Below are 20,530 nucleotides of genomic sequence, written 5' to 3' on the forward strand. Positions count from 1 at the left end.
TCACAGTTAAGAATCTAGTCATTGCATAACAGTTCAGATATTTATCAATTATTAAATTATATTAAATAGTAAAACCAAACACTTTATTAATATCACTTAGATAAGAGTGAAATTGAGTCCAAATTAAATGTTAGAGGCCCCACATAAAATTTGATTGGATCTAATTTTACTATTAGACATGAATTTAAAAGCCAAAATAGACATTCTTTTTAAGAAAATCACTTCAAATAGAACTAAAAATTATTGAACATCCACATCATTGCAATATATTATTTCATTTCAAAGAATTAGAATTTAATTAGGATCATTTGATATTACTATTAAAGTGTTTTTTTTTTTCCTAAATACTTTATTTTTAATTTATTCTTTTAGCCATTAAATTATTCTTTTTTTTTAACAAATTGTATTTTTAAAATGAAAACATTTAATTATTTTTAATTTTAAAAAAATCATTTAAAAAAATATAGTTTATACATAATTATGTAATAATTTTTGAATTCCTTTTTATAAATATTGAGGAATACATATTGAAAAAAAGGGATCAATTGACCCATTTTTTATTAAAATATTTTACATACATATATACATATATGTTTAAATTAACTAATAAATTTAATTATTGAACTTTTTTTTTTTATAAATATTCAAATATAATAAATTGTTAATTTGCATCACTTGAATCTAGTAGGTTTTTTTTTTTTTTTTACGTGAAAATAATGATTAGATTGGTTTAATTTTACCTTGCTAAACTTTTAGACGTTGAAGTTTTAATACTTGAAAATCAATTTAAAAATTTTATTTTTGATATGCACATTTTTTTATATTTTAATTTTAGAAAATTTTTTTTCTAAATTCACTACTGCGTTTAAATTATTTATTCTAAATAACCAAATAAAGAAAATTTTAGTTTGTAAAAATGAAGTTATGATAAAGACTATTTTTTCTTAAAATACTATTTTTAACTGTAAAACTCAGTTAAAAAAAAAAACATGTAAATATTCAATTTTCGTATAAAAAAACTGCAAAATCCAATTTTAAACAGGCCAAAGTGTCAATGTCTATTAACTAATTTTTTTTTTTTTTTTGGTAGATAATGTCTATTAACCACTAGGAGTCATGGGAGGATGGCGCGTGGTGCACGTGTCGAGACAAGAGCGTGAGGTCAAAACCTTTATGAATGAGTTATAAAAGGGATCGGATCTTTTTTACAAACAATATCTAAATTGATGAAACGCGTTCCGGCCGAGATTCCCTTCTGTCTATTATTTTGCCATGGATGTAATTGGAACCTGAATCTCTCTGTTCTCCACTAATTACCTCCTCTCTCTCTCTCTCTCTCTCTCTCTCGCACCATACATTGGCCTCTTATTTTCAGTGTGTTGATTTTTAGTGTCGATTCTAACTTCCCCTTTTCATTCTCTTTCTCCCTTCCCCCAATAATTTAGGGTTCCCCAGAGTCTATTGGTCTATCAATTTCAATCCTCCTTGATTCGTGCGATAATCCCCTCGAATCTATACAAAACCATGAAGCAGCAAACCAAGAGGAAAAAGAAGAAGCACCGTCCCTCGCGCGCCTCCAATCCCTCTGGAAACCAAGCACCTCATGATGGAGAACAAAATCAACAACAGCAGCAGCAACAAACCAATACGGTTTTGTCGTTAATGGAGGCGTTTGATTACGTCTCTTTCGAAGAAGCCTCCTCGGCTTGCAGAGAAGCTAATGGTGATGTAAACAAAGCGGCTGGCATCTTAGCCAACTTGACAGACAATGTAGAGGATCCGTCTACGAGTTCTGTTTCGAGTTTGGACTTTGGTTCGGGTTTCAACTCGAGTATTGCGGGTTCCAGTTCGGGCTCCTCGGAGGGGTACATGGAGGCGAATATGAATATGGTGAACAGGAAAGGCTTTCGAGGAAGTAATAAGCAGAAGAAAGTCGTGGCCGCTACGGGGACGGTTTCAACGGTTCTGGGAAAGGAGTATGTCAAGGCAAGCCCTAGGAGAGATTCCGCGAAAACAAAGGAGTTTGTTAATGGTGTTGTGGTGAAGGAAGAGGCTGAGCAGTTCTTGTGTTCTATGCTCAGTGACGATTGCGAGCTAAGCATGGCTATTGTTAGAGATGTCCTATGTGAGTATTCATTTTTTTACGTTTTGATTTTAGCCGTTTTGAGCCTTAGTGTTAATAACAAATCTTATTCTATTGTACCATAGAAGATGAATTTATTGGTTGAGGTTCTGAATTGTGAAAAAGTAGAAACAATTGCTGGAAATAGAAATTATTGATGGAGAGAGAGCAAGAGAGAAGAAGGGGATGGGGTTTAACTGAGTGTGCACTGATTGGGCAGGAGTGCACAACTAGAAAGATTTATCTTAGTTACTATTGTTAATTGCTTTCCCTATAATGGGAGTAGATGTAGTTGATATATTTTGCATGTTGTAGAAGGGAATCGAGTGAACAATGTGAACTCCTAAATGGTTAACAAGGTGAGCTGGTTGGTGAAGTTTACATATTTTGCATGTTGTAGAAGGGAATCGAGTGAACAATGTGAACTCCTAAATGGTTAACAAGGTGAGCTGGTTGGTGAAGTTTACAAGGTTAAATAAGCTTGAAGTTTGATTCTTTTCTAATTCAATGGAGTTGGTTTCTTGTGGTTTATTGTTTATTTAGTTTTCACAAGTCCATCTTGAATAATGATAGCATCTTGCATTTTAATGGTGTTATTGTATAGCAAACATTTTAATCAATGCCTATAATTGAAACGGATATTGTATTTAGATTTTATTGCAATTGTATGATGTTTGATCTTTAAAATTATTCTTTGCAGGTCAGTGTGGATATGATGTTGAAAAGGTACTGAGGAAATTGTGAGTTGGACTATGTCCAAAATCTTTAAGATTTTAATTTTTTTTTCCTCCCAGTATGTTTTCATTACTACCCCATTCCCCATTGTGATAAGCATATATGTCATATTCATTATTTCTTGAAACTCTGTTTTTGACAGAGCAATGTACTGAGGCTTTGAAATTTGCTTGGGAGTAATGTACCATGAAAAAGAATATTATAATTAAGTGATTTTTTTTTTAAGTGCAAGTTGTTGGAGTGATAGCTCATAGCCACCACAATTTGATAATCTGGTTTTATGCATCTCTTTCTAAATTGATTTATGTTTTTAAATTAGTTTTTTGATTTCCAGGCTTTGGATGCATTGCTTGATTTATCTGCTTCCTCCATTGAGCAGTCAAGGAATACTTATGTTGTTGAGCGTGATGATAATGTAAGTAATATCTTATGCATTACATGATTCTGTTGGATTTGTTTTATTTATAATGTAGAAATTTTTTTTTGCTTTCCTTGCTTAGAAGTTATTAATCTATATAGTTTTTTAAGTCTTGCTGTTGTGACAACTTGCCTGTGGTCTGTTTATGAGCATCTTTATGGTAAGAATGCACATGTTTGAGTTCACTACTAGACTACTAGTATAGAATAAGTAGATAAACTTTATTTTTATCTTTCAAACTATACATTTCGTTCCACTTAGAAGTAGTGGTTTTTCAAGTTGTGAGACAAAATTGTATCATTCAGTTCCTGGATCTTGATGGTTGTGTTCTCATTGTATTTTTGTTTTGATAATGGTGACATACCTGCCACCTGTTATCTGTTCTCTTCAATATTTCCTGTTTATGTTATTTGCATGTTGCTTTCTACAGGATTAGGTTTTCACAAAATTAAATTGAGTTTCGGTGCTGTTTGAATGTGGATGCTGCCATAGTTTAAATTTTTATACTTTTCAAGTAGTGATATTGAGCTAATTGAATTCTTTTCAAGTTACAAATGTGTCAATGACTTATTTTCAGCAAACTGCAGACGATGTAGTAGTTTCATTTGTTTGATCCTCTATTATTCCATTTTATTTAATATGGACATTATTTCTCTTCTTAAGTAAATATTTGGAAACATATACTGTGCTTTGTTGCTTTGCTTTGTTCTTTACATGGAAATTATTGAAAATTTTTTAATCAGGCAACAGATAGGGCATCTGATTGCACTTCTCATTCAACCGAAAGTGAAGTTCATGAAAGCATATGGGGCTATGATTGCAGGTATCTTACACATATTGTTATTTTTGTTGCCATTATTGCTCAATGGGTTGCCTTTTATGATCAACATATGTCTTTTGCCTGCTTGTTATGCTTACATTTTTGCGTGTGCATCTGTGGGTATGGACTATGGATGTGAGTCCTGGGCCCAATTTCTGCAATAAATGTTTAAAGCACTATACAAAAACTTCCTAATATATTATCAAACATGATTTTGTTCCTCCTACTTTTGTTGCCACTTTAACATCTGATATTTATGTTGTTCTAGAATTACCTTCCTTCATTAATCAACTAATAGATATCTTAGGCATGCCTTGCTTTTAGTTGAGAATATTTCAATCTGACCATAAACTAGAGCCACTTTTGATTCTGCAATATTTTCTTCATTAATTACTCCAGATTCTTTCATTTTCATTTAAAGATCATTTCCTTCACCAGTATGTTCGTCTACTCTGCCAAATACGGATACACCGTCATTAGCTTTTGCAATATTATTGATTAATTCTGGGGACAAAACATTTGAAGAGTTAATTTTGCTGAATAGTCCACAGCTTGTTGGACTCAGGCATGGTCGAGTGACTCTAGTCTGTAAGAAGTTGGCATATTATTCAACTCAGTTTGTGTTATTTACTTCTTCAAATTAGGAGAGCGGGTTTGTGGGTTTTTAAAGGCATGCTATTCAACTCAACTTGTTGGGATTAAGACATAGTTCTTCAAATTAGATTTTGGGTTATTTACCCCTCTTTTGGTGGACAGGAAGGATCATTTAAGTTAGGCCTGCTGGAAAAATGGGTGTTGATCTGTTAGTTTGTTTGTTTGTCTGTGAATTGTACTTTCTTTTATATAACTTTTGTCTAATTTTCATATCATCCAACATCCAAGATTGGACCTATCTCAGAACAAAGAAGCTTAGCTGTTTCATTTTTCCAGGAATTATTCTGAGGTCCTTACTGGTTTTGAAGCTCCATCAACCAGCCCAAGAAGTAATCAGTCAGATCTCCCTCAAAAGGTGTTGGAATCTTTGTTTCACACCTCCAGAAGCTCTGAACATGAACCAGGCACCATGAATTGGAGGCATGTGGTAAAAAAAATGCAGTTGTTGGGTCTTGGCATTGATGTCTGTCCATCTAGTGATACAGTTCCTCAGCAGGACACTTATGGTATTCAACATTAGTTCTTTATTTCATTACACTTCTGGAATCTGGTCTTTCGATATGATCCTGTTACCATACTGAAATTCAGCGTTAGACTGTGAAAACTATTGGTCATAGATTCTGAACTGCTTGTCCTGCGATGCATGGACAAGCAGTTCAGAATTGAAGCTACTATATCTATTATATCTATTCGTCTGCTGCTCACTTGTTATGGAAATTGGAATTGCAGCTAGGGGTTCTGATTATCACCTGTTTAGACAATGTGCTAAGCAGCATTGGGAGTCGATGAGATCTTATTATCAAAAAGTGAGTTTTTTCTATTGTTTTGTTACTTTGATGGTGTTAGATATTACATCCAAAGTTTTGGTTGGGGGGTTTTTTGGAAGTCAAGGATGGTTTTTTAAGTTTCATAACCACCCTTTCTTGTTTGGGAGGTAGGTAGGTAGGTGGGAAGGTTTTTCATGGTTTTATCTGACCTTCAGTTGCCATAAAATAGTGAAATATCCCAGCGCTCAGAAGGTTTCATAATCTTTCCTTATAATCTACCAATGATGCCCAAACCTTTTAAAAATGGTACGGGTAGTTTGGTATTTTCATCACTTTACCTTCATTTACCATTCCATTATATACTCTTCCAAACTAGCATACTTACAAAACCTTGCCTTACTATACCTTTAAAACCTTACACTACCTCCTGGTTTGCCAAATAGAGTGTAGAAGACTAAAATTTATTCTAACAGATGCAAATTCTTCTGTAGGCTGCAGTAGCTTATGCGAAGGGAGAACGGGAATATGCAGCTTACCTTTCAGACCAGGTAAGCCTGCTTCCGAAATTCATTTTTATTTATGTCATAATGCGTTTATGCATTTAGTCTACTTCACCCCTTGTTGATTTAAACAACTTGATCTATTCTACTTCTTGCAAAGTTGTGGTGTGATATATATAGCTGCTTTGTGATTGATATTGGACTGCATAGCTTCCCATCATCCCATTATTATTGTAATGCTTAATTTTGCTATGAATATGTTCTACAACTGCTATTAGATGAAGGCCCTTATTTAAGAAATGCTGTTAGATGAAAGCCTAAAACTTAGGATGGGCCAATGGGGAAAATCAAGAATATGTGAACTTAGATATTTGATTCTAAATATATTGTACTGGTGGCATGAATTTTTTGACTTCTTTCAATGATTTCCTTTAAGGCGTCCCATTGTACCCAGTAAACTTCTGTTTTATGGATTTCATTGTGTAGTTATCACACATTGGTCTTAATTCCAGTTACTTTACCTTTGTGGTGGTTCTCGACCATAATGCAAACCCCCTCCCCCCTCTTCTTCTTCTGTAGGTTTTTGAGATTCATGTGATTTTTATGTTTACATTTACCTGGTGAACTTTCATGACACATTTTCTTGGTATCTTGCAATTGGATAGGGGAAATTACAAACTAAATTGGCTCAAGAGGCCGATGAAAGAGCAAGCCAGAATATTTTTAAAGCTAGGTCAGCGCATGGCACAATGCCACAATGGATAGAGATAATTTTCTTTTTTTTTTATTTGACTATAAATTTTCTATCTGCCATCTGAGAATGGGCTAAAATATCGTTAGTTCTCTGCAGGAACAAGGGCATAGAAAATGTAGTAACAATTGATTTGCATGGGCAGCATGTCAAACAAGCAATGAAGCTGTTGAAACTTCACCTTCTATTTGGAACTTATGTGCATTGTAAGTGCCTTTTCCCCCAAACATTTCTCTAGTTTCACAGGTGTCTATGCATGTCAGCTTTTCTGAATTTAGAAATTTTATTATTTTATTTGACAATTTGTGTCTGCTCCAGCAATTCAAACTCTCAGAGTAATCACAGGATGTGGGAGTCATGGTGTGGGAAAGTCAAAACTCAAACAATCAGTAAGGTTTCTTGCCATAGCACTACAATCTTCTCTCTCCCTCCCTCTCTCCCTCCCTCTCTCTCTCTTTATTTTATTTTTTTTATTTTGTCTCTGGTTTTGGAAAATTGGTTAAGAATTTTTTTTCAAGGTTCAGTTTTTGTTTCTGGTTAATTGCGTGCTTAGGTGTCAACTTTGTTGATATTTGGGCATTAAAATGGAAATTGTGTAGAAGCAATAGTGAAATTAAATGATTCAGATGGTTTCAATCTTGCCATTTAGTTGTTGGTGGTTTCAATTTCTAATGGAACAAAGTGGCTAGGGATGTGTTCAGAGTGTATCCTAATCTCTTGCAAGATTCAGGTTTCACATCACGTGTTTGGACATTCTGGAACACTGAAATGTGGCTATTCCAACAAAAGCAATGGAGAATATTGAATATGAGGAGATGGAAGGCACTGATGCACAAAAGTGTGTCCTTGTGTATCATCCATGTCTCGAACATTAACTTCTTGAATGATCACTTTTACAACTAGCCCCAAGGGGACCTAAACTATTAATTTGCTTGTCAGCCGTTTTGATATTATATGTTGCCATTTGCTACTTTCAGATCATAAAACTTCTGGAAAGGGAAGGGATTAGATGGAGTGAAGAGAACCGTGGAACAGTGCTAATTAAGATTGATGGATTGAAAGAATATAGCTTTCTGGATTCAGATAGTGATACTGAACCACTGTAGCATAACTAATCCAGCCAAACCCACAGGAGCTTCCTTGATTTTTTATTCCCAAAAAAAGTCAGTAGGGAGGCATTCGTCGTTTGCTGGTGATCACAGGTTTCAGATGTTCATATTTAGGTAGAAACTCCTTTCATTTCAGTAGTTAGTGAAGGTTTAACGCTAGACGCAGGCGTTCCTAGAAGAAGGATGTGGTTGATTTAGTCAGTGATCCTGTCTGTATTCTGGATGTGTACCATCCTGTATCTTGTTCATTTATGAGAACTGATATATGGTCAAGATGTACATCTGCAGGTTGTAGACTGACCATCTTCTCTGGTTTATCAATAAAAATAATGTTTGGATCAATTACTTGGTGTTTTATTGTCTGCTTGGGTGTCAACGCGGTATGTTCACAGCTCCGCAACTGGTGGGAGATATTTAATGGACGAAAGTTCAAATTTACTCCTTTTTTTTATTTTTTTATTTTTTATACTAATTAGATTAATTTTGAGCTTTTTGGCTGAATTAACTAATTTTTTATTTAAACTAAAATAAACATTATTTTTTGTCATTAAAATTAAAATAATAAATTTTATTAATAAAATGTTATCCGTTTTAAATATTAAAAATTATTTAGCAGGAGTTGGTCAAGTACCTTCTTCCATGATGGTCACTCTTCTTCACTAGATTATTTACCAACTCTAGGACCAGGTTATTAACTTGGCTCAAGCTTCAGCATCTAGTGATGCTCTGTTTATCCCAGCGGATATTGAGACCACACCTATCATGGTCTAGATACCTCGCCAGATTCCTAGAAATGAGCTAGAATAGCTAATACCTAAAGTTTGCTTGACCAACTATAAAAAACTTCATGTAAATTCTCAACCTATTTAGATCACAGTCTTCTTTTAGAAGACAACCAAATGGACCAGTCCGAGTCTCTCATCATCTGATGAAACCTTGCCTCCAAGAACCAACAAAGGCAAAGCATCTATGCAATTTGAACCACCATCCTAACATATGGCTTATACGAATCCCTAACCTCTTTCAAAAACCCCTGAAATATCTACAGATGAGTCTGAGTATGAGTCTTTTAATTTGGACAGTGAAGAAACACAGATGGCAGATATCACAACTCTTCTAATGGCAGACCCTACAGCTCCATCTCCTTTAGAAGCCTCCAGCACAGGCACTACCACAGAGCCTAACCCTAATCCTCGCGTAGACCATCCTCCTGAAGATGATGTTGAGGAACTGTCATTTGCTCCCCTAGATACTCAACAATCCACAAGACCAATTGCAGGATCATGGTTTACTCTTGATGACATCCTTCCATCAAAATGGAGAGACAGACTCGCAGAATTTAAAACTTGGATAGATGTTCAGATGCTCAGGATTGATGCAGATTCACATGTTGTCCTCAAGGAATTTGTCTCTCGGACAACTGGTACACTACAAGATTGGTTATTCTCTTTGGGAGATAACCATCTTGCTCAGTTTTACCATCTTACTCCCTTGGCCGCTGTCAATGCCATTTTTGCTGAATTCTTAAGAGATGCCGCTTTGTATAACAAATAGCTCTATTAGGAATTCTTTGACATGAAGTGTTGTTCTCTCAAACGATCAGATATTGAGAAACATTACCAACGGATGGTCTAGCGTTATTATCTGCTTAATGGCTTCAATGATGTCAATCTCAGGTATACATATATAGCTTCCCTTCCTAAACAGTTGCAACCAGAATTGCACCGCTCTCTTGCTGCCACTAGAAGAGAGATAAACACCATCTCCATTGGAGAAATTCACCAACTTGCTCTTGCATGTCTAGAGAAGATGTGTGATTAACAGAAGCTATTCAGGGATATCATTGACAACAGCAAAACATTGAAGCATGTTTGTCATAAATCTTATTTGTCCATCAAATGCAAGGATAAGCATTGTGTATGCAAGCCAAAGAAGAAGAAGCACTACCAATAGTTCTCCCCTCCAGGGTTTTCTTCTAAACGGAGAGGAAAATGTTTTGTTAGGTATTTTAAAAGGAGAAGGTGCAGGAAATCAACTCAAAAGTCTGACAGGTGTTATATCTGTGGAAACAAAGGGCACTATGTAAAAAAGTGTCCGAAAAACCCCAACAAAGCTGCCAAGCTGATACAGCACATCCAATAAGTGGCTCAAATGTCTATTAATGATAATGACATTGAGTCTTTATTCTTTGAACAAGATGCACCTGATCAAGACATTGTCTTTGCCTTAGATGAAGATGATTGGGAATGAGACTCTTCTTTAGAACACTCAAATTCTGATCCTGAAGATCCTTACCCTTTCCTCCACCTAGCCCAACAACCCAGTTAGATTCGACAAGCCCAAGTCTATCAGATTACTCTTGTTCCCTTGGTCTCCGTGCAAATACTACCTAGCAAATATTCAAGGTCCATTTCAGTTATTAGATTCCTTGATACTGGAGTCCATAGAAGTATGATGAACCCAACTATCTTACCTCCAGAAGATTGGACTCTGCATACAGAGTATTTCAAAGCAGCTAATGGAAAAGTATTCCGAACAAGCCTCATTTTTAAAAAGCCCATTGGAATACAATTCTTTCCTGATTATACTATCTGGACCAAGGTCATTGGGTCAGACCTCCCAGATAAAGACATCCTCATTGGATTTGATATCTATGAGCAGGTAAAACACTTAAGGATTCTGCCCAATGGACTAAAGTTCAAGAGACAATTCAAGCCTTTCATTACAGTCCCAAAACTCTTTTCCTTGGCAGAAGCTCCTCCTGAATTTCAAGACCAAAAAGAGTCACTCCTCCAACTCTGTGCTGACTCTCATGCTGAATTCTTACATCCACACCCCCCTGTGGAAAAATCCTGAATTCTACATTCATCTTCCCTTCAAATTGAATGAAGATGTTAATCCCACTAAAGCCTCACATCCTAGCATGACCCCTCCTCTGGTTTAGCTCTTGCACAAGAAGAATGTCGACAACTTTTCCAACAAGGCCTTATTGAGCCCACAAGCTCTCCATGGGCTTGTCAAGAATTTTATGTAGAGAAAAGGTATGAGAAACTTAGAGGCAGAAAACGGTTAGTTATCGACTACAAGCCTCTCAATCATTTTCTTCAAGATGATAAGTTTCCTCTTCCAAAAACAGATATGCTCTTTTCTCAATTGCATGAGGCCCATATCTTTTCCAAGTTCGACCTCAAAGCAGGTTTCTGGCAACTTGGAGTTCATCCTGCGGATAGGCCTAAAACAACGTTCTGTATTCCAACAGCCCAATACCAATTGACTGTAACGCCATTTGGACTAAAGACGACCCCATCACTATTCCAAAAAGCTATGATCAGAATCTTTGAACCAATCCTCCATAGCACCTTGATCTATATTAATGACATTCTTTTGTTCTCTAAGGATGTCCAGGCCCATAAACATCTTTTAGCCCAGTTTCAATCTATAGTCCAAACTCATGGCATTATGCTCTCAAAAAAGAAGAGTTATCTGGCCCGCAGAGACATAGACTTCCTCGGAATGCAATTTAAACAAAGGAAGATATCAACCTGGCCCACATATTGTAGCAGAATTATTAAAATTTCCAGATAAAGATCTAAACAGTAAACAACTTCAACAGTTCCTTGGAATTGTTAATTACATCAGGAAATTCATCCCCCATGTTGCTGTTCATACAAGCCAGTTGTCCAAAATGTTAAAAAGGAAAGCTCCACCTTGGGGACCAGCTCAGACTACTGCAGTACAAGCTTTAAAGAAAGAAACCCAAAATCTCCCATCTCTAAAGATTCCCAGTACTGGTCATAGGATTTTGCAGATAGATGCAAGTGATACCCACTGAGGTGCTATTCTTATAGAACAATTCAATGGTGAAAAGGACATATGTGTAGGGCTGAGCAGAATTCGGTTCAAACCGAAAATCTAATCAAACTGAGTCAATTCGGTTTAATCGGTTTGGTTTTAAAATTCAATCGGATTGGTTCGGTTTTACATTATAAAAATTTCAGTTATTTCAGTTCGGTTCGGTTTTAAAGAGAAAAAAATCGGTTAAACCGAATCAAACCGAATAGTAATTTATATATTCAAATCGAACCAAATCGAACCGAATAGATTTTTGAATTGATTTATTTTTATGAGAAATTTATGAATTATATTTAATTATATATATATTAATTGTTTAATTTCATTGATTAATGGTTATTAGATTCAAACCAAAGTCAAAATTAGACCAAATAACTCGAAAATCAAGTCTAAATTAAAAAATCAATCAAAAATTAAAATCGATCGATTTAAATCGAACCGAATCGAAATAGAGTGGTTTAGTTTGATTCGATTTTCACTCATTTCGATTCGGTTTCTAAAATTTAAAATTCGATTTTTATAATTTAATTAGGTTCGAATCGAATGCTCACCCCTACATATGCGAACATGCTAGTGGAGAATTCAAAGCTGCTGAACAACATTATCATTCAGTCTATAAAGAGATTCTTGCTGTCAAGTATGGCATAAAGAAATTTAAGTTACAAGTTACATCTGATTGGCCATCACTGCACAGTCCTGATGGATAGCTCCTCTTTCCCACGCATCCTGGAATTCAAAAACAAGAATCTTCTAGAACCACAACTTTTAAGGCTGAAAGACTGGTTTTTCAAGTACAAATTCACAGTCCAGCATATTAAGGAAAAACACAATATCATCCCAGATCTCTTATCCAGACCATCTCCTATATATCTCATTGGCTCAACATTTTCTTTTCCCATAATTGCTATGGCAAACTCTTCAAACACTCCCAGTTTCCTGATCCCTCCTCCAGACAGCTTCCCACCAGGATGCTCACCTTCTATGACAATCACACAAATTCAAAGCTATGCCCAAAACCACCTATTTCATTTCCAAAGTGCCATGAATATCCTTAAAGAGATTGTCCCACCAATCTCACATTTCCATTTCTCACCTGTTTCATCCTCCATCCAGATACAGATCTCATCCTAGAAGAATTATGGTTCTTATGGTGTATGACAGTTTTGTACTCCACTGCAATCGAATTCCCATTACTTGCTCTTTTTCAGTCAGTCCAAAATATTGGAACAAGATCCCTGTTATACAGGTTTCTTGAATGGTTCAAGCCCATCTCAGCATGGAACTACAGTTTGAGAAGATTGATAGATGTCCATGGAATAGAAGATAGGCCCATGGCCCAACAGCATGATATTCGGACCATCTTCATCCTACAAAGACCTTTCTTCAGAAGACCTGATGGACTTCTTTGGTCTCAAAATTCTCATTATGAATGGAGAATATACAGTGGCACCATTATTGATAAAAACTGCATGGGACCCCTCAGAAGACAACTTGGTCTTCACTTGTGCGAAATTAATAATTATAATTCTTCCTTGGATTCCCAGTCACATGCACTGCCCTAGGACCAGTTCACTCCACTTCAGATGGCCCCATCAATTGGAATAACTCAGTCTAGCAAGATTCCCAAGACCCAATGGATACAGAAGAACGAGAAGCACTTGCCAGTGTGGTCCCTCCATCATCACCAGAAGAACATAGTCCATGGTATCAATCTCTTTATGGAGATTTTGACTCTGATGACTCAGACTTCAGAAACAACAATCTGTCCACTTCCCCATCAGAGATGCTTTTGGTCCCACTACATGCTGTTTTATTTCCGCTAAGTATCTTTAAGAGTGTTAGTATGCTTTATTCTCACTTTACATTTTAAAGTTTGAATTATGCTTTCACTTTTGTAATCATGGTGTTTATCGGTTTGTATTAGCCTCTTCTCTATATAAAGGAGGCTCTTCTAGTTTGTAAGGCAAGAGTTTTCTAAGGGAAATAAAAGTCTTGATTTCTCTAAAAACATGAGTTTCTAAACTTTTCATTCTTCTCTTCTGAAAATCTAAGAATGTATGCTATTTCTTATTAAACAGTTGCTCAAATGCTCTGCACTTATCCTGCAAAGGGATCCTGTGCATAAGAAAGGCATCTGTTTTTATCTTGTAAGCTATGGTCCTCTTATTATACACAGTATATGAGCACAAAAGGACTCTCAGTATGAGACATTGAGCATGAGTACTGTATACCATATACGGTGAGAGACTCCCGGTCCCTAAAATAAATATTTAAGAATATCGATCTAAAATAATCTAAAACATATAAAAAATTCAAAGATCATAATCTAATGCACATAGAACGCATTAAAATTCAAGAATACAACTTCAAGATCCTGTCACAATTGAGAAGAGTCCATACTCGATCTTGGCCTTATAATCTCATATCGTGGAAATATGATCCTCGTTGCGGCTCCCCTCCTTTTGCTCGAGGGAGGAAATAACACGTTAGGACATTCCTATAGAGAACAGAGAGGAGGTTTCGCTCCATGGTAGTGAGCTTCTCGTTGTCGACGTTGAGATGAAGTACTAACAAGAATTTCGATTTCCAAAAATAACCTAGATGAATAATATCCATGTTTAGAGGGATAAGAGTATTGACATCGCTGGGGGCTAAGACCATGGAGCTGAAAAAAAAAATAGAAATCACGAGAGGCAAGGAGTGTTTGGCTGTCGTCATCATCCTTTTCATTGAAATCACAAACTTAGTCTTTTCGGAAGCTTGGAGAGAGGAAGAAAAACATCCGGTGATTGTAAACTCATTGGAGTGTGACTTGTGAAGAAGCCTCAGGTAGCAGGAATGTTTGATTATCTCCAAGTGGAAGGAGAGATGAGGGGAAGAAAGAGGCGAAAATACGGAAGACAAATATGATGCTTAGGGTGTTCTTGAGTTTTTATTTTTTAATTTTACTTGTTAAAATAAAAAATATATATTTTATTAATAAAATTTAAAAAAATTATTAATGTTTAATTTATTTTACTAAAAAATTTGATTTATTTGATCTTAAATAAAAAAATGTAAATTAATTTAATTTAAAAGGTCAAAATTAGCTTAATCAAATATCTCAAACAGTGTAAGAATATAATTCACTTCTGTTCAGATATTTATTATTGGTCCCACTGTTTCCGTATTTGTTGATTACGGATTGGCGCTTTTTTCGTGTGAAGAAGTCGTATATCTTGCGCTACTCTCCGTGCTTCGGTGATTTTTACCCAAAGTGTGTAATAAAAAAAAAATTATACAAAAAAAAAAGGTGTGTTTGAGTTTAATTATCAAGAAAAAGCGAGTCATATTGAGAAGAAACAGCTGAGGGCGATATGATAATTATTTGAAGGTCCGTCAAACGTAAAAGGTTTATTATTTTCACGCGGACTCCAAATAGGTAGCCACCAATTTGTAGGATACACAGGAGTGGTGGGTCAGATGAGATGCTCCAACCACAGCCAAACACCATAGACCGCCATTGCAAGTCGGTTTGCCAGTGACCCGCTCCATTACTCTCTCTTACCGCAAGATATAAAACTCCCTAAACTACCGACTACGGCCATTTCTGGTAGAAAGAAGATAAAATCAGAGCCGCTGGGAGAAAATCTTGAGAGAGAGAGAGAGAGAGAGAGAGAGAGAGACTTTATTATGAATGATCACGCTTGAGTCATCCTCACTGGTGGAGGTGGATTCGACCATGGATGACGTCACCCTTCACCTAAACCAAAACCGATACTCTCCAAAACCAACAAGAACAAGCGGCTCACCGGGGAATTCAACATCGTTGATAATGATGATGATGAGACTGAGGAGGAAGACTGCGATGTGGAAGTTTGGGATACGCTCAGCAAGAGTTTCAGGCAGGTGCAGGCCGTATTGGATCAAAACCGGAACCTGATTCAGCAAGTGAACGAGAACCACCAGTCCATGGTACCAGAATCTCACCAAGAACGTTTCCTTGATTCGCGAGATTAATGGAAATATCTCCAAGGTCATCTCCATCTACTCCGATTTATCTCTCAACTTCTCCAAAGTTGTGCAGGAACGGCGTCGCATTAAGAACGAAAGCAGTGTGGAGAGATCCGATTCCTGAATTTCGATCGATGAATTTTAAGTAATCTCAACTACCTTTATTTATCTTATTGGTCGATTAATAAGCATTTTGTATGAGGTCGTGTCAGGGTCTTATTGGATTCCCAAGTGTTTGTGGTGTAGTGAGTCGGTGAGTCTTTGTTATGCTTGCTGTGTGGTGTGGTCTCTTTAACTATGCTAGCGTGTTGCGGTTACGGTGGTTGTGGCGTTGGACGCCATAACAATAATGGTTTGCTTATGTGGTCTTTGTTCTTATGTTTGTTTGTGTTTTTTAAGGATGATTTCATGGCTGCGGGACTGCTTTTATCTCCATTACCTCTTGCCCCATAGACGTAATAAGGTATTTATGTTCTATTTTGCTTTTCGATTCTGTTCTCTCGTTTGCTAGTTTCATCTCATATTTTTCTTTTATTATTTGCTTTCATAAGTTCCAAACAGATGTCGAGACTTTTCTTCATTGGTAGGTCCTGTATTTTGTTCATTAAGGGGTGTTGGTAGAAGGGGAGAGGGGAAGAGAGACCATTACATAAATGAATGGTAGATTGCATTCATTCTTATAAGCATCTAAACCCAAAACCTTGAGCTAGTTGGTACTAGGTAGAAAAGCGCTTGTATTTTAAGCCAACTATAGGATCCTGGTCTTGCCATTGTGGACTACAGACTACTGCCAACAGAAATGGCAATTTCACCCTGTGAAGGCAGAATTTATCTCCACCAAAGTTACTTGAGAGGAATGAGTTGAGGCATTCCTGCCCTGCCTTGTCTCATTGTTCGCCAATTTTAAAAGGTATTTTCCATATATTTTGGATATATGCATGCATCCTCTAATGATAATATATGATTATATATTTTTTAAAATTTAAATAAATTATATTTAAAAAAAAATTTGCATCTTGAAGTTTCAAGCTTGCTACTGTATATTCTTGTGAAAATAACATTAGCATATAGTGATCATTTGAGCATTTTTAAGGAGGCCTTCTCTTGTAAGCTTGAGGGTATGTATTTGTATTTTTAGGTGCTAAACTAACAGTGAAGGAACGGATAGGTTATCAAGTTTAGTTTTGCTGGCTATGTTCACTGTTGTATTAACACATAGCATCTGTGGTCCTGTATTTTTATATGATTACTTTGTGGAATTAATTTGAATTAGGGGTTTGATCAAATTGTTTAACTCTGCTTTAGATGTAGGCGTGTCAGACTTTTTGACCAAACACAGAAGTAGTAGTAGCGTTTGTTGTTATCTTGTATTTGTATTGATAACATGTTCTAGTTCTAGACTTTTTGAATGTTTTGAGGAACTCAAAGTTTATCATGAAATTAACGAGAGATAATTGGAGTCTAACTGTTTAAATTTGCTAGGCTAAAGTTAAGAATGCAAGGCTTATGCTATTTTACTTGAAAACAATCAATGAAAAATTGATTATAGTTAGCCCAATCAATCTGAGTTCAAAGTTTTGTCAGTGTATCAGGTAGGATCCAGATTAATAGATAGAAGCGTATGAAACTTTGATACATCCTTCAAACATCATAAAACAGGCAAACAATGAAGTTATGCTGCACAAAAAGAATGGCAGGGCGAAGAAATCCTTCGTTCTAAAAACTGTGTGCTGTGTCTTTTAGTCTGTCTTCTTATTAGATTGGCAATCATTTCATGTGATTGCCCTGGGCATGGATCCTGATTACTGTACTCTCTCTGTCCAACAACTTGACAAAGGCCACTGGACAGCTCAGTCTATTCTCTCAATGCTTTCCCTTGTCTATTGTCATGGTGCATTGTTTTGATTGGAATTCATGAAGTGCAAGTTCAATTACATATATTTCAAGTGAGATTCTCTCTAAAATGAGAATCAAGGTTGATGATGTCTCCGGGAGAGGTCTTTGTAATCGATATAATTGTTTTTGTTGATCAATTATATTTTGCCAATGAAAGTTCTCTGTTTTTCCCATTGCCATTCGTTTCATTTCAACGAAAATGTGAAAATGTAATTGTATTTGTGTTGGCTGTGATTGAATATGTGACATTAATTGCTAAGGCGGATGGTTGTTGTCGTGAGTATTGCTCTGGAGAGAGAAGTGAGAGAGACGCAAAGAAAGGGAAATCAGAGATAGGAAGAGAGAAACCGAGACGGTAAATGGAATTTCGAATTTTAAATTTTATTTAGGAATTGACTTTCTTTTTTCCTTGTGACTAACAGTAATTTGAGTAAATTTTGGATTTGGAGAATTAACTTGTTAATTTCAAACAGTAGGGTCTAACATATAAATTTGATAAATCTCAAGGGCGGTTTCATAAAATAGGATAACTGGTCAACAATCTGCATATAAAAAAACCGGTCAGAATTCTTCTACTCCCAATTCCTCTGCGGTTCTGCCTTGGTAAAAATCCAAGTACCACGTGCACCTCGTCCGTTCAATCACTTGCTTCAACACCATAACAAGGACACCAATCCATCCACTGCCGAAAAACTAATTTTTTTTCCCTATATGTTTTGCGCATTTATCCTTGAAGATTTGGATACTCGAGCAGCTTCTTGATGCACTAGAACAGAACATGATATATAGAGGATCCAACCCAATCAAGGTGGCAAAGAAGCAAACATCCATCTCGTTAAAAAAAAAAAAAGATCCGCAAGTGTTATCGTGTATCCACACGAGTACCCAAGTAATTATCTATCTTATCCAATGTACTGACCAAATCATCCGCTGCCCCGTCATATGGCTGTTGACCCTGAGCGAATCCACATCTGCGAAGATTTGGCCTTTTACATTTATGACCAAACAATCAAATAAATTATGCGACTTTTTCTGTGAACTCCGTTGTTTACGTGAGGATACGTCACTTGATTCCCCTTTGCAATCTTTCTCCTCATGCGTTCGGAAACAGATCCAAATCCGGATTCCTCGTTAACCCAAGCCCGAATTCAAGAATGTCGTAGCTTTCGTTGCATACTTCATATTGCCTCCTCCTTCCTCTCTGCATCTTATAGCAACAGAATTCAGAACAGCGGGGCGGCACCGATGCATGCCACCTCCTCCCCCAGGCCCAGGCCCAAAACTTACATATTTTTATTTATTTTTATTTTTTTTTTTTTTTAATTTTTTTTAAATTTTTAATTATTTTTTAAATAAAAAAACTTTTAATTTTTTTTATTTTTTTTTAAATTTTTATTAAATTATTATATATCATATTATTTTTTTTTTTTTTTTTAAATTTGACCTTTTTCTTTAGATATATATATGGAGAGGAAAAAATAAAAAAAAAAAAAAAAAAAAAAAAATTAAATGTTTTTTTTTTTTTTTTGAGAGAAAAATAATATTTATTTTACACATCATTTTCTCTTCAATTTGGAGAGAAAATAAACTAATCACTAGAAAAAAAAGTATACTTGGTTGAAAAAAATTACTTATGTAGCCTCATTTGCTCATTATAATATTTTAAATAATTTATAAAATTAAAAATAAAATAATAAATTTTAAAAAATAATACTACATTTTTTCTTCTTTTATCTCTTCTCAAATAAGAGAAAAAATAATTATTTTCCTTCACCTTAATTTTTTTTTTCATTTCATAAAAACATAAAAAATAAAAGATTTTCTTTTTTTAATTTTCCTTCCTCCTCCATTTTCTACCAAACACAGCGTTAGTAGCTGTAATAAAAAAACAAAGTTAAATTCCAAAATTAGATTTTGGGCCATTTGATGTTGCGGCACAGCAATTGAAAAGTTGATTTTGCAGAAAAAGCATGCTTATAGTTTGTTTGGTTAAATTTCTTACACCGAGTTTTAAGACTTTAAAACTCAAGTTTTAAAAAAAAAAACCATCAAAAATAGGTTTTAAAAAAGCACAAAAAATTATGCTTTTTTTAAATAACGTTTGGAACCATGACAGAACGGCAGAATTTTGATTTTATATATATAAAAATATTCTTTATTATTTCTCATAATTCTATCTAAATCACTGTATAAATCATTTTTTTTTCCATTATGTCTGCACCCCATTCAATATGTTTAGCTTGACCTTGCGTTAAAAAAAAAAAGAAAGTTATTCAAAATTTCCGTACTTTTTAATTAATTAAATAAAACATTAATTAATGATTATTTTATAAATATTAATAAAAAATTTTAAAATTAAATACATTTCACTGTGTAAATTAAATATAATTATAAAATATTAACATGAATAAAATAAATAAATTATTATTAATAATATTTAAATAACATATTTATAATTATCGTCCTTTTTAATCATTTTACCTGTAATAACATCTTAAACAATAATTTTAACCAAACATGTTATAAATAATTTTTTAGATTAACACCACCTATCTATTTTATTACCAAATAAATAAAATTATTTTTTTAAAACAGCAATTTTATAAATAGTAGTTTTAAAACAGTAACAGCAAAAACATGATTGCAATGCTAAATAGACCCTTTGTGTATAGTTTATGGCCAAACTTGAACCTTATGCCTCTTGTTTTGTGTAATTCTAATTGACGTAGGTTATTCTAGACCTTTTGCTTTTTTTTTTTTTTTGAAAGACCTGTTGCTTAAGTAATAGAAGGGATGGAAAAATAATGTGTTTCTTTTCTCCTGTTCTGTTAAAATTGAGGAGAAATTGAGGTTAGAATTTGATGGGACCTTCTGTTGAAAAAAAAAAAAGGGCCTGTTCCTTGTATCGAAGGA

General features: G+C 35.0%; 2 protein-coding genes across 3 annotated transcripts; both read left to right on the forward strand.

Annotated features, from left to right (window-relative positions):
* Window positions 1–1,207: 1,207 nt before the first annotated feature.
* Window positions 1,208–8,218, forward strand: LOC110662091 (SMR domain-containing protein At5g58720). Of its 2 annotated transcripts, none has more exons than XM_058153033.1 (11): window positions 1,208–2,125; window positions 2,823–2,848; window positions 3,192–3,272; window positions 4,019–4,098; window positions 5,026–5,255; window positions 5,479–5,555; window positions 6,008–6,064; window positions 6,682–6,749; window positions 6,867–6,973; window positions 7,086–7,161; window positions 7,745–8,218. In XM_058153033.1, exons 1-11 carry the CDS (start codon window positions 1,525–1,527, stop codon window positions 7,749–7,751), a joined length of 1,410 nt encoding a protein of 469 aa, XP_058009016.1. In that variant the 5' UTR covers window positions 1,208–1,524; the 3' UTR covers window positions 7,752–8,218. The 2 variants fall into 2 exon arrangements, with proteins under 2 accessions (XP_058009016.1, XP_058009015.1); XM_058153032.1 differs by having other exon boundaries at window positions 1,209–2,125; window positions 7,086–7,156.
* A 6,948-nt stretch (window positions 8,219–15,166) lies between these two features.
* LOC110662118 (protein ELF4-LIKE 1) lies at window positions 15,167–17,790 on the forward strand. The gene is given in 4 exon segments (XM_021820994.2): window positions 15,167–15,462; window positions 15,465–15,687; window positions 15,689–15,866; window positions 16,121–17,790. Coding segments are annotated over 3 exon segments (438 nt in total). The 5' UTR covers window positions 15,167–15,404; the 3' UTR covers window positions 15,846–15,866; window positions 16,121–17,790.
* The last annotated feature ends 2,740 nt before the right edge of the window (window positions 17,791–20,530 follow it).

The sequence above is a fragment of the Hevea brasiliensis genome, chromosome 9, assembly GCF_030052815.1.
Source record: "Hevea brasiliensis isolate MT/VB/25A 57/8 chromosome 9, ASM3005281v1, whole genome shotgun sequence".
Lineage (NCBI taxonomy): Eukaryota > Viridiplantae > Streptophyta > Magnoliopsida > Malpighiales > Euphorbiaceae > Hevea > Hevea brasiliensis.

Excerpts from the sequence above, each read along its gene's own strand:
- LOC110662091 (XM_058153032.1), top strand. The coding sequence starts at position 1,525 with ATGAAGCAGCAAACCAAGAGGAAAAAGAAGAAGCACCGTCCCTCGCGC. Across the intron at positions 5,556-6,007 it reads TGAGATCTTATTATCAAAAA|GCTGCAGTAGCTTATGCGAA; the intron begins GTGAGTTTTTTC and ends ATTCTTCTGTAG. Across the intron at positions 7,157-7,744 it reads AGTCAAAACTCAAACAATCA|ATCATAAAACTTCTGGAAAG; the intron begins GTAAGGTTTCTT and ends TGCTACTTTCAG.